The sequence below is a fragment of the Delphinus delphis genome, chromosome 17 (assembly GCF_949987515.2).
Source record: "Delphinus delphis chromosome 17, mDelDel1.2, whole genome shotgun sequence".
Lineage (NCBI taxonomy): Eukaryota > Metazoa > Chordata > Mammalia > Artiodactyla > Delphinidae > Delphinus > Delphinus delphis.
Window position 1 is genome coordinate 39,254,205 of NC_082699.1, and position 17,172 is coordinate 39,271,376.

The 17,172-nt window shown below is 39.3% G+C and overlaps 1 protein-coding gene across 2 annotated transcripts in view; it reads right to left on the reverse strand.

Annotated features, from left to right (window-relative positions):
* Positions 1-3,799, reverse strand: part of VIRMA (vir like m6A methyltransferase associated) — a 39,584-nt gene extending 35,785 nt beyond the window's left edge. For both annotated transcript variants that reach the window (XM_069541566.1, XM_059994909.2), the window contains exon 1: positions 3,706-3,799. In XM_069541566.1, the coding sequence (XP_069397667.1) occupies positions 3,706-3,768 (63 nt within the window). In that variant the 5' untranslated portion in view covers positions 3,769-3,799. The remainder of the gene's footprint in view (positions 1-3,705) is intronic.
* Positions 3,800-17,172: the final 13,373 nt, after the last annotated feature.

The window sequence follows — 17,172 nt, forward strand, 5'->3', positions numbered from 1 at the left end:
TAGATGTATGAGAATTTAATATATAAATAATAGCATTACCACTTAAAGAACTATTACACAACCAATAAAAATGCTGTTATACAGGATGGCTTGGGACAGGGATAAAAGATTTACTTTTTACTGTACACACTTTTGAATTGGTACCTCGTACGTGTGTTACCTAGTCAAAAAAGAGAGAGAATGTTTGAAAATGAAGCTTACTTTTAAAATGTTGTATAGGTGTACTTCTTCATTTATAATGATGCACAACACATTGTTAGGTGAGAAAAGAAACCAGAAAACAGTATTATAGTTATCAGTACCTTAATGTGTGTGGTGGGTGTATACATTTAAGTGTATGTGTGTATCTATATATATATATTTTTTAATTACTAGAGGACTTGTGAAAAATTTAAGAAAGTTGTTAATGATAGATGAGACTACGAAAGGTGGAACTATGAAAGCCTTTGCTTTTCTGTAACTTCTAATTATTCTATAATAAAATTAAAATTTACTAAAATAACATTTTTTTATTTTTTAAAAAGTGGCATACAAACCACAACACAATTTGTAATTCATTTAGCACTACTCAAACCCCTTCACATATTCCCCTTGTGAAACTTGAATAAATGCCTGTTTTCCCTACCAGGTTACAAATTCCTTTGAAAACAAGTGCAGTAAATTTTGGTTTTTTGTTTTTCTACCTCTATTGCCCCTCTTAGAGCTATGCCTCACCTTCAAAAGTGTTTTTCATAAATAATTGTTAAACAGATTCCCAACTTCCTACTGTGCGAATCTATCTGGTGTCTGACTAAACAAATCAAAAACTAAAATATCTTGTTCCCATCAAAGCCACTTCAAACCCACTTCCAGACTCTTCTATGACTAACAATGGCCCCACCAGTTCTCTAGTTCCACCAGTTCTCTATAACTAGAATTCTATCATTTTTAACTACTCTCACACTATCAGTTGCCATCCTGTCAATTCTACAACCAAAATTTATATTGTACCTATTCCCTCCTCCTTAATCCCACTGGGACACAGCACTGCACAGCTTTAGAGCCAGGAAATGTGCATTGGTATGTCTTAATTCAGCTATGCCACTTTAGGAAAGTCACCTAACTTCTCATGCTCAGTTCCTGATCTATCAAATGGGGATAACTATCTTTCAAAATTGATTCATGAATTAGAGATAATGTATTTAAATTACCAAAGCACTGCGTCTTGCACAAAATAAGCATTCAATAAATGCTATCAATGATTACTGCCCATCTGCTAACTCAGGTTTTCATTACGTCTCACCTTTTCGTCTCAATTTGCCACCTCTAATTATTCTGAACCATTTTAGGCATTACTGATGTACCAATGTACTGGTGTACTAACCTACCCTAATTTTACTAATCATATCATTTGCCTGCTCAAAAACTACTTATTTCTTACAAAATAAAGCCCACACTCCTTTGCTGCCCATTTCTGGAACTCTGTGATTTGGCTTCAAATTGCCTATCAGGTGCCACTTCACACTACTGCTTCAGCATACCCTTCCAAAGGACTGACTACTCCAGGAGAATGCCCTCCTTTCCTATATATAACTGTGGAACATATTCTCTTCCACCAAAGACCAAGTTCATATGCCACCTGCCTTGATGAAGTCTTCCCTGATACTCTCAAATGAAAAGTGATCTGTCCCTCCTCTGAAATCACGGAGCCTTTTTTTGTACCACCAAAGGGAGCTAAATAAATATTGACTGGGGTCCTAATATATCAGACACTGATAAGCATTTTGGAAATAAAGGAGACAAACCTCAAGAAATTTCTACTCTGTCTCTATGCACTCATCATAATCTAACTTGAATCATAATTTTGTGGACCTCATGTCCAATACTAGTTATAAACTCCTTGAGAACAAACATCCCAATACTCCATATCCCCAAAAAACCCCTACTCCTACTTCAAGACTCAGTTCAAATATGATCTCTACTAAGCCTTCCTCAATCAATGCCAGAAGGTATTTACTACTGGTCCTATCCTCTCCATGGTCCTCAATGGTTGCTTAAGAATGAATGAATACTAGATTTCTAAATATATGGTAAGTGAATGAATGCTAACTTTCCTAAACTAGTAATCTACTAAACCAATCCATCATATGCTTTTCTTTCATTTTTAACTGTTCCCTATTTCTGTACGCATGACAGGTTTGTTCTTATCCAACTACTGCCTCCACTGTGAGTTTTCTAAAGCCTAGCTGGAACTGCAGTCAGAAAAGTATGGTCATTGAACAAACAGAGCTAATTGAACCACATGAAATGAGAGACCACAAGATAATTCATTGTTAGTAAGATATGCTAAAGTTTCCAAATATTTGATTTTTATAGACTATAAACCATTCGTTAAAATAATCAGAAGACCAAGGTTGTCAAACTTTTTATTTAACAAGTACCAAAGTACAACTTCTACCCACTACCATCCCTACCTCTGAAGACAGAAAAGTTCTCTCTTAAGGTACAAACTACTGTATGTATAGAACAAATAAGCTACAAGGATATATCGTACAGCACAGGGAATGCAGCCAATACTTTATAATAACTTAAAATGGAGTATAATCTATAAAAGTTGTGAATCACCATATTGTACACTTGAAACTAATACTGTAAATCAACTATACCTCAATTTTTTAAAAAAAGTTCTCTAGAGGACTTCCCTGGTGGTACAGTGGTTGAGGCTCCGCGCTCCCAATGCGGGGGGGCCGGGTTCGATCCCTGGTCAGGGAACTAGATCCCTTATGCCGCAACTGAAAACGAACCCTGCACGCGGCAACGAAGATCCCGGACTCGTCGCAGCCAAATTAAAAAAAAAAAAAAAAAAGTTCTCTAAATTAAGTTTACACTGAAAGAGAAATGTGAGCTCTGGGGTTTCTTTGAATTTCTCTATGAACTTCATTTCTGTACGTTCTTGGCCGGTTGACTATTCAATTTACATGTGGCAGAAACAGTCATGCATTCAGGGGCGCTCAAGTTCATACAGAACGATTACTCTACAAGAGCCCACTCTCGCCCCTCAAAACGACAACACAATTGTCCTTTACAGTTTGACTACAATTCTCTCCTCTTCACAAGTATGCTGCAGACAAAAGACGTTCTGTGTAAGTTCTTCTTGTCCTAATGTGTGAAATCTTTCCAAGAGATAAGTTGTATTAAAGTTTCAGGACAAACTGGAGAACACCGCAATCCTAAACCGAATGAGTGTCACATCTGGGTGGCATAACTCCCGTTAGAAAAAAGACCTAGCAAAAGGGATTTGGGAACCAGGAAGCCAACGTGACCCGCTCGGTCACTAACACTACTGTCAAACACAAGGTGTCCAAGACCCCTTCCAAAACATCACCTGAGGTAAACCTGAGAACCATGATCCTTTTCAAGGCCCAAAGCGGACCCAGGGGGTTGAGGAGGTGGGTGGGGGACCAAAGCAAGTAGAGCAGCCAACTCAACCAAAGACGACGCGGGGCCGAAACTACCGCAGGGAAATGTAGGAGGTGGGGGTGGCTACCGCCACCCCCACCCCCACCCCCCAGACGCGGCGCCCACACCCAAGCTAGGAGGAGGGAGGGTGTGTGTGAGGAATTAAAGCGGCAATCGGCACGAGGAACAGTCGAGACACGCCTAACGATTTTTTGTAAGAGTCCCCAGTTCGAGAAACAGGGTCGGAATCAAGTCGCGAAGGCTTACCTCAGCGCTCGGGTGTTTAAAAGTGTCTAAAAATAGCAGCTCCATCGCCGAGTCCACCGCCATGTTTGCCGCGGGCGGGGGAAAGGGGAGGACTTCCGGGGCAGCCCTCCAAGCTCGGCGACAGCGGCTCAGGAGAGGGAGAGACGCCGGTACTTCCTGTGACCAAAGCGCTGGCGCCGCAAGCCTGAACCTATCGCGACGCGTCGCGCTTCCGGAAGTCGCCGGCCCAGCCTTCTCCAGCGCGGCGGAGGGCGCCCTCAGAGCGCCGAGAGGGGAAGAGGAAGAAGGGGAGGGACTACGGCGTCTCCAATGGTCCAAACCGCGTCGTCCTACCGCGTTTTAGAGCCACGAGAGCTTCGGCACGGGGGCGGAGTGTGGAGCAGGCTTAGGAGCGGCGGAGGAGGAGTGAGGAACGCAGCCAACTCAGGACTCCTGGCCCAGTGAACCAGCCAGCAAGAAACCTTTACAGGGCTGGCAGGAAAAAGGTGCAGTCAGCGAGGTTGGAAAGTAAGACTTTTTTAAAAAAAGAAAGGAAAAAAAAAAAAAGAAAGGAAACTGACTCAAAACGAAGAGATTTTTTTTTTTCCTCATCTGGAAACTGCATTGTCAATAATAATACTTAATCCACAGGCTTATTGTGAAAATTTATTTAAATAAAATTCAAAAAATTGTAAAACGTGAAATGTCATGAACAGTTAAAATGTCGAGTGAAAAGTAAGCCTCCCTGGCTCCCTGTTGATGAACATTGCAGCAATTGGAATTATTTAGTAGTCTACATTGGCACAAGTGCTTCGGAGAGCAATTAGGAATTATCTAGTAAAATTACATGTGCCTATCCCACTTCTAGGAAAATTCTTGCACATGTGCCCAAAGAAATACCTACAGATACAAGAATATTCATGGCAAAACTTTATAGTTTTAAAAAGCTGTAAACTTAATTGTCATTAATAAGAAATAATCAGTAAACTCTGGTATATTTATGCAATGCACTAGTATAAAACATGTAGAAAGAATGAACCAGTGCTATATCTACTAACGTGGATAATCTAACAAATGGTTAAGCAAACACTTATTCTTCACACATTGAAGAGTGTATAGAATTTAAATAGTTCAAAAGATATAAAATAACAAATTTTTAGGAGCATATATGTTATAAAATTAAAAAGAAATGCACTGGAATGATAAACACTGAAATTTCAAGATAGTGGTGAACCAGAGGGAGATGTAATTGAGAAGTGCACATGGGCTTCAAATGCTTTGTTAATGTTTTATTTTTTAGGTTGGTGGTTGTTTCACAGGTGTGCCTAACATTATTGTTTGTACCTTTTGATATGTCTGAAATATTTAATAATAAATTAATTTTTAAAGTAAATCTCCCATCCACCTCCTTCCTCAGCCATCCACTTTCCTCTCTATTAGCTAACAGTTTATCTCTTTTACTATTTGTTTTTTTCAGAGAACCACTTCTTGCATTTATATTTATTACTTTTATCATTTTTCTGTTTTTTGATTCTTTAGTTTCTGCTTTTGTATTTGCTAATTCCTTCTGCTCTCTAGGCTTATATGCTGTTCTTTAATTTCTATGGTGATACTTAAGTTACTTATATTCTTATTTATTACTGTATATTTATGTCTACCAACTCTTCCATAAGCTCTGCTTTAACTGTAACTAGTATACCATGTAGTGCGTTTATTATTGGTATTTTTTTACATAGTCTCGTTTTCTTATCTTTGATTTTCTTTTTGACCTAAGTGTAGTGTGGGGTAGATTTAAAAAAATAATAATATTGGGGGAATTCCCTGGCAGTCCAGTGGTTAGAACTCCAGGCTTTCACTGATGAAGGTGCGGGTTCAATCCCTGGTGGGGAAACTAAGATCCCACAAGAGGCATGGCCTAATAATAGTAATAATAAACTATTATTTAGAGCAGCTTTAGTTTTATGGGAAATTGAGCAGATAGTACAGAGTTCCTATCTATATATCCCATTTTTTCTATCAAGGATTCCCCTATTATTATTATTTTGCGTTATTTAGGGGGGTACATTTATTTTATCTATTTATTTATTTATTTTTTGGCCGCACTGCGCTGCTCTTAGTTTTCTGACCAGGGGTTGAACTTGGGCTGCCACAGCAGTGAAAGTGCCAATTCCTAACCACTGGACTGCCAGGGAATTCCCAGGATGGTACATTTATTACAATTGATGAGACAGTATTTTTTTTTTTTTCTGTACGCGGGCCTCTCACTGTTGTGGCCTCTCCCGTTGCGGAGCACAGGCTCCGGACGCGCACGCTCAGTGGCCATGGCTCACGGGCCCAGCAGCTCCGCGGCATGTGGGATCTTCCCGGATCGCGGCACGAACCCGTGTCCCCTGCATCGCCAGGCAGATTCTCAACCACTGCGCCACCAGGGAAGCCCCGATACATTATTATTAATTAAAGTCCATATATTACATTAGGCTTCACTCTTTGTGTTGCACATACATACCATGTGTGTATTTGAATTTATAGACTATCTCTGAAATAATTATGCAAGAAACTGATCGTTATTTTTGCCTCCAGGGACGGGAGCTTGATGGCTAAGGTACAGAAATAGAATTTATTTCCATGTACATGTATTACCTAATAAAAAATAAAACTTTTTAAGATGAATAAGAATTGAGTACAAAAAACGTGTGTAAACTCTTTCGAGAACTTTTGTTGCATAGAACAAAGAAATGAGGTATTCTTTCATGTGTTTGTTGGCAATCTGTATATCTTCTTTGGAGAAATGTCTATTTAGGTCTTCTGCCCATTTTTGGATTGGGCTTTTTTTTTTTTTTTTTTGAGCTGCATGAGCTGCTTGTATATTTTGGAGATTAATCCTTTGTCAGTTGCTTCATTTGCAAATATTTTCTTCCATTCTGAGGGTTGTCTTCTCGTCTTGTTTATGGTTTCCTTTGCTGTGCAAAAGCTTTGAAGTTTCATTAGGTCCCATTTGTTTGTTTTTGTTTTTATTTCCATTTCTCTAGGAGGTGGGTCAAAAAGGATCTTGCTGTGATTTATGTCATAGAGTGTTCTGCCTATGTTTTCCTCTAAGAGTTTTATAGTGTCTGGCCTTACATTTAGGTCTTTAATCCATTTTGAGTTTATTTTTGTGTATGGTATTAGGGAGTGTTGAAAGAATGCTCAACATCATTAATCATTAGAGAAATGCAAATCAAAACTACAATGAGATATCATCTCACACCGGTCAGAATGGCCATCATCAAAAAATCTACAAACAATAAATGCTGGAGAGGGTGTGGAGAAAAGGGAACCCTCTTGCACTGTTGGTGGAATGTAAATTGATACAGCCACTATGGAGAATAGTATGGAGGTTCCTTAAAAAACTAAAAATAGATCTACCATATGACCCAGCAATCCCACTACTGGGCATATACCCTGAGAAAACCATAATTCAAAAAGAGTCATGCACCAAAATGTTCATTGCAGCTGTATTTACAATAGCCAGGACATGGAAGCAACTTAAGTGTCCATCAACAGATGAACGGATAAAGAAGACGTGGCACATATATACAATGGAATATTACTCAGCCATAAAAAGAAACGAAATTGAGTTATTTGTAGTTAGGTGGATGGACCTAGAATCTGTCATACAGAGTGAAGTAAGTCAGAAAGATAAAAACGAATACCGTATGCTAACACATATATATGTAATCTAAAAAAAAAAAAAAATGGTCATGAAGAACCCAGGGGCAAGACGGGAATAAAGACACAGGCCTACTAGAGAATGGACTTGAGGATATGGGGAGGGGGAAAGGTAAGCTGTGACAAAGTGAGAGAGTGGCATGGACATATATACACTACCAAACGTAAAACAGATAAACTAGTGGGAAGCAGCCGCATAGCACAGGGAGATCAGCTCGGTGCTTTGTGGCCACCTAGAGGGGTGGGAGAGGGAGGGTGGGAGGGAGGGAGACGCAAGAGGAAAGAGATATGGGGACGTATGTATATGTATAACTGATTCACTTTGTTATAAAGCAGAAACTAACACACCATTGTAAAACAATTATACTCCAATAAAGATGTTTTAAAAAAAAGAAAGAAGTGAGGTAATTGTTGGAGGGGAAATGGAATCAAAGAGTATTTTTAAGATGGAGGATAATAGAGCATGTAGACTGCTGGGAATAAAGCAATGGAGAAACAGTGATGATGAATAAAGAGGGGGAATATTTCAAGAAGCAATGTATTGAGTGGAGGGAGGGATGGTATCTGGTAGACAAGTAGAAAGTCACCTTTGCTAAAAAGAACACCTGCTGCCTGGTAACCAGGGGCAAGAAGGAGCCCATGGGTACACAGCAGATGGGAGTAATGATTTAGTATGTGGAAATAAGGAAGTTCCTTTTTGATGGTTTCTATTGTCTCTGTGCAATCATCAGCTACGAATGAGAGGGCAGAAAGATGTAGAGGAGGTCAAGAAAGAGAGATGTATTAGCCAGACTTCTGGGAGAGCTCAGAATCCCTGATTGGCTACCCATCACCTCTCACAGTGTGTAGAGCCCCAAATTCACTTCTCCTTGCTCACTCTTTCACCTCATCCCACTCTGATGATTCAGCGATTCCCATCTAGATATGGCTCCCTTAATCCAGAGGTATTTCTCATCTCTGTGCCCTTGCTTACATGTTTTCCTCTACTTTGAATATGACTCCCTCAATATGGCTTTCAAAATCCTACATACAGTTACAATAGTATCCAAAAGAATGAAATACCTAAAGAATGAGCTTAACCAATGAGGTGAATAGCTTATACACGGAAAACTACAAAATATTGCTAAAAAAGTTAAAGAAGTCTTAAATAAATGGGAAGACATTCCATGTTCATGAATTGGAAGACTTAATATTGTTAAGATGACAGTATTATCCAAAGCAATCTACAAATTCAATGCAATCCCTATCAAAAGTCTAACAGCCTTTATTTTTTTCCTGAAATGGAAAATCTGCTCCTCAAATTCATATGGGCCACATATGGTCAAGGGGCCACAAATAGCCAAAACAGTCTTGAAAAAAAGAACAAATTTGGAGGATACACACTTCATTATTTCAAAACTTACTACAAAACTACATTAATTAAAACTGTGGCAATGGCATAAAGATAAACATATAGACCAATGGAATAGAAGTGAGTCAGAAATAAAAAGATTCTCAACATCACTAATTATTAAAGAAATGCAAATCAAAACTACTATGAGGTACCACCTCACACTGGTCAGAACGGCCATGATTAAAAAGTCTACAGGCAACATATGTATATGTATAACTGATTCACTTTGTTATAAAGCAGAAACTAACACACCATTGTAAAGCAATTATACCCCAATAAAGATGTTAAAAAAAAAAAAGGCTACAAATAACAAATGTTGGAGAGGGTGTGGAGATAAGGGAACCCTCTTACACTGTTTGTGGGAATGTAAATTGGTGCAGCCGCTATAGAAAACAGTATGGAGTTTCCTCAAAAAACTAAAAATAGAGTTGCCATATGATCCAGCAATCCCACTCCTGGGCATATACCCAGACAAAACTATAATGCAAAAAGATGCATGCACCCCTATGTTCATAGCAGCACTATTTACAATAGCCAAGACATGGAAACAACCTGAATGTCCATCGACCAATAAATGGATAGGGCTTCCCTGGTGGCGCAGTGGTTGGGAGTCTGCCTGCCGGTGCGGGGGACACGGGTTCGTGCCTCGGTCCGGGAGGATCCCGCATGCCGCGGAGCGGCTGGGCGCGTGAGCCATGGCCGCTGAGCCTGTGTGTCCGGAGCCTGTGCTCCGCGATGGGAGAGGCCACAACAGTGAGAGGCCCGCATACCGCAAAAAAAATAAATAAATAAATAAAAAATAAATGGATAAAGAAGATGTGGTACATATATACAATGGAATATTACTCAGCCATAAAAAAGAATGAATTATGCCATTTGCAGCAACATGGATGGACTTAGAGATTATCATACTAAGTGAGGTAAGTCAGAAAGAGAAAAATATCATATGATATCACTTATATGTGGAATCTAAAATACAACACAAATCAACATATCTACAAAACAAAAACAGACTCACTGATATAGAGAAAAGACTTGTGGTTGCCAAGGGGGAGGTATGGGAGGAAAGGATTGGGAGTTTGGGATTAGCAGAGGCAAACTTGTATTTTTTAATTTTTTTAAATAATGTACTTTTTTTTGGCCATGCCACACAGCTTGTGGGATCTTAGTTCCCCAACTAGGGATTGAACCCGGGCCATCGGCAGTGAGATTGCGGAGTCCTAACCACTAGACCGTGAGGGAATTCCCAAACTTTTATATATAGTATGGATAAACAACAAGGTCCTACTGTATAGCATGAGGAACTATATTCAATATGCTGTGACAAACCATAATGGAAAAGCATATGAAAAAGAATATAAGTATGTATAACTGAGTTCCTTTGCTGTGCAGCAGAAATTAACACAACATTGTTAATCAGCTATACTTCAATAAAATTTTTAAGATGAGTCAGAAATAAACCTTTACATATATGGTAAATTGATTTTCAACAAGGGTACCAAGGCCATTCAATGGAGGAAAGAATAATCTCTGCAATAAATGGTGCTGGGATAACTGGATGTCTATATGAAAAAAAATGAAACTGGACCCTTAACTCATACCATATACAAAAATGAACTCAAAATGGATCAAGAACCTGAATATAAAAACTGAAACCATAAAAGTCTTAGAAGAAAACGTATCAGTAAATCTGTATTACCTGGGATTTGACAATGGGTTCTTAGACAGGACACAAAAAACTTGAGCAGAAGAAAAAATAAATAGGACTTAATCAAAATTAAAAACTTTTGTGCATCAAATGACACTATCAACAGACTGAAAACACAATCTATAAAATGTGAGAAAATATTTGCAAATTATATGTATAATAATGGTCTATTCTTCAGAATATATAACAAACTCTACAACTCAACAACAAAAAGACAAACCACCCAGTGAAAAAATGGGCAGAGAACTTGAACAGACATTTCTCCAAAGAAGTTCAAATGACCAATACATACATGAAAAGTTGCTCAGCATCTTAAGTCATTAGGGAAAGACAACTCAAAACCACAGTAAGCTACTTCACACCCATTAGGATGGCTACAGTTTTTTTGTTTTTAAATCAGAGTTGGTGAGGATGTAGAGAAGTTGGAACCCTTGTACATGAGGAATATATACTGATACAGTCACTGTGGAAAGCAGTGTGGCAGTTTCTGAAAAAAAATATAGAATTACCATATGACAGAGAATTACCATATTACCACTGCTAGGCATATTCCAAAAGATCCGAAAAAAGTACTCAAATACTTGCACATGAATGCTCATAGCAGCACTGTTCACAATGGCCAAAAGGTGGAAAGAAGCCAAATATCCATCCATGAATAAATGGATAAACAAAATGTGGTGTATATATACTTCCTGCACCACACAGTTCCCTGACTCCTCAGATTTGATATTTTTTTATCTGTACTTTGGAGTATATTCAACAGATTAAGGTCTAGTGCCCAACTAGCTTTTGCCATTTCTTCATAGGTGAGTGTCCCCCTTCTAGCCTATGAGCTTCTTCCAAACTAGTGATAATACCCTGTTCCTGGCACACACTAAATACTCAAAAATGTTTATTGAATGAATTGATTTCTTTTTCACAATTTCAAATCAGATATCAAATTATGTATTATGCATGTTTTATATATCAAATGCTTGGATTGTACTATTCTTTTTCTTTCATTTCTGTCTCTTTTGCTCATCAGATTAGAAACTCCCCCGGAACAGTGCTCTGTAAACAGCCCATAGTAGCTGTTGCTGTTTTACCAGCTACAGTGTCTTTCCTTCTTTGATTTTCACCACCCTGCAGTGAAAGGAGCCATTTGAAGAAAAACAAGAATTGCCTCTAATGTGAAAAGCAACTTACGCAAATCTGAACACTTGCCAGGGGCAACGTGACAAAAAGGCAGAGATGGTGGGAGAGAGCTAAGCAGCCCACAGTAAGTCCATGCTGCATTCGTTTGATAACAGATGAGCTCTTTTCCAAGGTGACTGACATGCACATCATTACACAGAGCCGGAGGAGGGTTGGAGTGAACTGCCAAGCATTTCAGCCTCTCCAGAGAGCAAGTACATCAAGAACAACTGAGTTGGGAGTCTGGCAAACTGCCAACTGCACGACACCCGTCCACCAGTGGGAACACAAAGGGCCTTCATTTTCCTCTTTCTCTGAGCACACTGATTAAAAGTAACAGCTGTCCCCTTCTTCCATGAGACTTTATTATGATAATTCCCTACAAGCCGAGGGCTTGCTGTGAAACTTCCACATCATTCTTCAGAATGTAGTCTGGAGATTACCTAAAGATTTGAGAAGCATAAATTGTAACTATTATCTACACAAACTATCTCGAAATAAGCACACCCATTAGTGCCAGTTGTTCAGAAAGTTTCAATGACCCTAGCTATTTTCCAACTCTTTTCCAACCTCATAAAGGCATAACACTCTGGGATCCTGTCTATTTTATTTTATTTTATTTTATTTTATTTTATTTATTTGGCTGTGTTGGGTCTTCGTTGCTGTGCGCAGGCTTTCTCCAGTTGCAGTGAGCGGGGACTACTCTTTGTTGCGGTGCACGGACTTCTCAATGCGGTGGCTTCTCTTGTTGCGGAGCACAGGCTTTAAGCGTGCAGGCTTTAGTGGTTGTGGTGTGCAGGCTCAGTAGTTGTGGCTTGCGGGCTCTAGAGCACAGGCTCCGTAGTTGTGGTGCACGGGCTTAGTTGCTCTGTGGCATGTGGGATCTTCTCAGACCAGGGCTCGAACCCGTGTTCCCTGCATTGGCAGGCGGATTCTTAACCACCGAGTGGGTGGTAATTTTTAAAAAAGGTCATTCACCACTGATAGTTTCAGAAACACTGGTCTGGAGGAATTTAACCTCTGATAAAACTTCAGCTTTACCTCGCTTCAGGAGAGAGCTAGGGAAAATGCATTCCTCAGTCTCTCTTTCCTCCCACACTCTGACCTCTGTTTCTCCCTTGGGCCAAACCCACTTAGAAGCCAGACGGCAGAAAGGCCCAGGTGATACAGTGTACAGCCAACCAGGTCATGGAGCAGGGCAGAGAAGGACAGGAAATGGATCTGGTGGAGCAAACAGAGAATTAGCTGTGCTCTGGGCTGTGACACTCATTCGCTGTGTGATCTTGGGAGAGTTACTTAGTCTCAGTGATCTTCAGTTACCCCCATCCCATAAAATGGGGATCCTTAGACCACCATCCACTTATTCCACCACTCTTCATTAACTTGCTTAAGCCAGAGACCTGGCAGTCATTCAGGTCTCATCCAGTCAGTCCTGAGCATCTCACCTCCATAGTGACATTCACACGTGGCCCCTCCTCTCCGTCCTTACTGCCCTCCCTGAGCTGAGCTCCTCTGCCTTTGTCCGTTGTACTGCAGCAGCCTTCTGACTGGTCTTGCTCTCCTCCAATGCATCCTCCAGAATGACACCTGAGGGATCTTTTATTTTTTTTTTAAGATTTTTTTTTTGATGTGAACCATTTTTAAAGTCTTTATTGAATTTGTTACAATATTGCTTTCTTTTTTTTTTACATTTTGGTTTTTTGGTCCCCTAAGGCATGTGGGATCTTAGCTACCCAAACAGGGAACGAACCCACACCCCCTGTATTGGAAGGCGAAGTCTTAAGCACTGGACCACCAGGGAAGTCCCCTGAGGGATCTTTTAAAATACAGATTTGGCCAACTAAGTTCCTAGCTTAAGTACAGAATTTGAGAGTGAGCATTTAAAACTACTTAAGTGTTTACAATGCTCGAGTGCTTTCGTTTTGTTTTGGTTTTGGTCCTCAGGTTATAAATGTTTTCTGATGCTTCTAATCACGCTCTTTTCCTCTGTTTGAAATGCCCTTGCCCCTTCTTTGCCAGCTAACTCCCGATTCACTTTTTAGAACTTGGGGAAATTTGTCTGACCACCACACCCACTACAAGCAGGGGGCTCCTAAATGCTCTTACTGTACACTTTATTACATCATTTATTCCTGCATTGTAATTAAACTTCCTTTTAGAAACTGCAAACCCCGTGAAGGAAGGAACTACACAATTTTTATGGTTGTATTTCCTTGTCTAATAGTACCTGAACACAATTAGTACCATATATATATATACACACACACACACATATATATATATATATATATATATATACCCTCTATATATAGTTGAATGAGTTGTTGAATAAATGCGAATTGGGATGGTCAGCTAAGTCTTTATGGAAATGGAATTTGAGCTAAATGGTTTCTGAAGGATAGGTAAAATTGAGATGGCCAAAGAGGAGGGGAGAGAGTTCCTGGTTGGTTTAACAAATTGAGCAGAGGCAGAAAGACCAGTGTGATTAGTGAGTAGATGAGTTTGAATGTAGGAGCTAAAGATGGGAGAGGTCAGTTGAGGTCCAATGGAGGTTTGCCGTGAATTCCACACTGGAATTTGTTTTGTAAACTGGGAGTGAACTGAGGAGTTGAGGTTGAGCCTTGATGTTTTTGAAAGAAGAATGAAATTATATCATAATGTGTCAGGAAGATTACTCTTCCTGGGATGTTTACAATTATTGAAATAAAAGACTAGAAGCAAAATGGTCATTAAGAAAATTCTTAAAATAATTCGTGTGAGGGGGTTAAAAGTCTGGATTTGGATTGTTTGCAGTGGATATGGAAAGGAAACGAATGAAAAGAGAGATTAAAAAGAAAGAAGTTATAGGGACTTCCATGGTGGTCCAGTGGTTAAGAATTGATCCTGCAATGCAGGGGACGGGGGTTTGATCCCTGGTCAGGGAACTAAGATGCCATATGTCATGGGGTAACTAAGCCCGCGTGCCACAGCTACAGAGCCCATGAGCTCTGGAGCCTGCGCACCGCAAAGAAGAGCCTCACGCTGCAACAAAAATCCCACGTGCCTCAACTAGGACCCGACACAGCCAAAAAATAAATAAATAAATAATTATAAAAATTTGTTAAAATAATGGTCCTTAATGAGTAGCATAAATGCATGGAACTCAATGTTTACTGATTATTCGACACTAAAATTCTGGTCAGTACTAACGACAGAAATAAAGAGGGTACAAAACAATGAGTTAATAAATTCAGCTGTTTTAATAAAGTTTATTAAACTTAAAAAGCCATGTCGAAAATTTAAATCTCAGGCAAAGGTTTTACATTTTGGACTCCGAGGCCCTGTTACAATATCTACTGCCACCTGCTGGCAGAGGAGAAGTGACTATACTCTCCTAATTGCAAACCTACCAACTTAAGCCACGGTTAACGTTATACAGTCATCGGAATGTCAAGCAGCTAGATGGTAATAGGGGTTTCTATTCTTTATTGTATACTCTAATTGCTGTATCACTACCAGATCTAGGGACCCTGGGAAGCTCCTAGTGGCTGATCAAGCTTGGTGTCTTATCCCATTTTAATTTTACCCCTATTACTGAATGGTTGTAGGATTTCCTTAGTTGTTTATTTTTTAAATTAATTTTTATTGGAGTATAGTTGATTTGCAATGTCGTGTTTAGGATTTACTTAGGTTTACAGTTTCCTCACTTCTAAGATTTGAAATGGTGAAGCTTTTCTGGTTGCTTTTACAAGGTTATTAAAAGAAAGAATGGAGAAAAAACATGTTGAAAGGTAAAGATACTCTTGTTTGTACCAGGCATAAGTTTTGTTCTACAAATTGAGTTTTTTTAAATTTTTGTTCAATACCATAACATGTTTATTTTCGCCATGTTGTAGTAATATGTTTTAAAATCTAGTAGAGTGATACTACATTTAAATGAATATTGATATGTTAGTGTTGATAATACTGGAACCATACACGTATCCTTAAAATAGTCATGCCCTTTGATCCAAAACTTTTCATTTTGGAAACTTAAGAAAGTAATCACAAAACGGTGAAATAGCTTTATTTACAAAATTTGTATTGCATCATTTGTAATAAAAAGAAATTGGAAATAATGTAAATGTTTAATAAAATGGTAACTGTAAACAGTGCTATAATCATAAAACAAAATATTTTACAGCCATCAAAATGATACTCATAAATAACTTAGAATCACATGGGAAAATTATTTTATTTGGAAAAATGCATAGGTGTTGTGATTGCAAATATTGTATATAAAACAAAATAAAATTTTAAGAATTCATGCATATAAAAAACTAGAAAGCAATATACCAAGGGTCAGAATTATTTGACTATGAATATCATTTCCTTTTCTTTTTTTTATTGTGTTAAAATACACATAACTTTTTTTTTTTTGGCTGCGTCAGGTTGTTGAGGCATGTGGGATCTTTCGTTACAGTGCTCAACTTTCTCTCTAGTTGTGGCATGCGGGTTTTCTCTCTCTAGTTGTGGTGCGAGGGCTCCAGGACATGGGGGTTCTGTTGTTGCTGCACGTGGGCTCCCTCTTTGAGGCACATGAGCTCAGTAGTTGTGGCACGCGGGCTTAGTTGCCCCGAGGCAGGTGGGATCTTAGTTCCCCTACAAGGGATGGAACCCTTGTCCCCTGCATTGTAACGCAGATTCTTTACCACTGGACCACTAGGGAAGTCTCAAAATACACATAACATTTTTTTAAATTATTATTATATTCTAATCCACCATTCTCCGTGGTGAATTACTAAAATCCCATATGGGTGCCTAACAAATATTACGTATTCAATAAGTATTCATTTCTTTCTTCTACCTAACCACTACTGGGAACGGCGAGAGATTATGTGTATCGCTTTATATTTTTATTCTTACTAATTTATGGAATATATTCATCTTTTCATTATTTTATATTCCCAAATGAGACCATGTATTCTGAATCTGTGTCAGAATATTAGCCATGAATCCATAAGAATGTAAATAGGTGTGGCTGACTGACTGAGGCAAGAGTCATGGTGAGGTGCAGCATCTTAGCATGATCATTGTCTAGGTACTTGATCTGCAATTAGGAGCTTGTCTTTGACCCCATAGGATAAGAAACTCTTGTTAACTGGTTTCCTCAGGAGTGATCAGAATAGAGCCATTTTAATCACACTCACAGGGGACTTCCCTGATGGCCCAGTGGTTAAGAATCCTCCTGCCAATGCAGGGGACACGGGTTCAACCTCACATGCCATGGAGCAACTAAGCCCGTGCACCACAACTACTGAGCCTGTGCTCTAGAGCCTGAGAGCCACAACTACTGAGCCCGTGTGCTGCAACTACTGAAGCCCGCGCACCTAGAGCCTGCGCTCTGCAACAAGAGAAGCCACAGCAATGAGAAGCCCACGCACCACAACAAAGAGTAGCCCCTGCTTGCCGCAACTAGAGAAAGCCCTCGCGCAGCAACGAAGACCCAACGCAGATAAAAAAATAAATTAAAAATTTTTTTTAATTT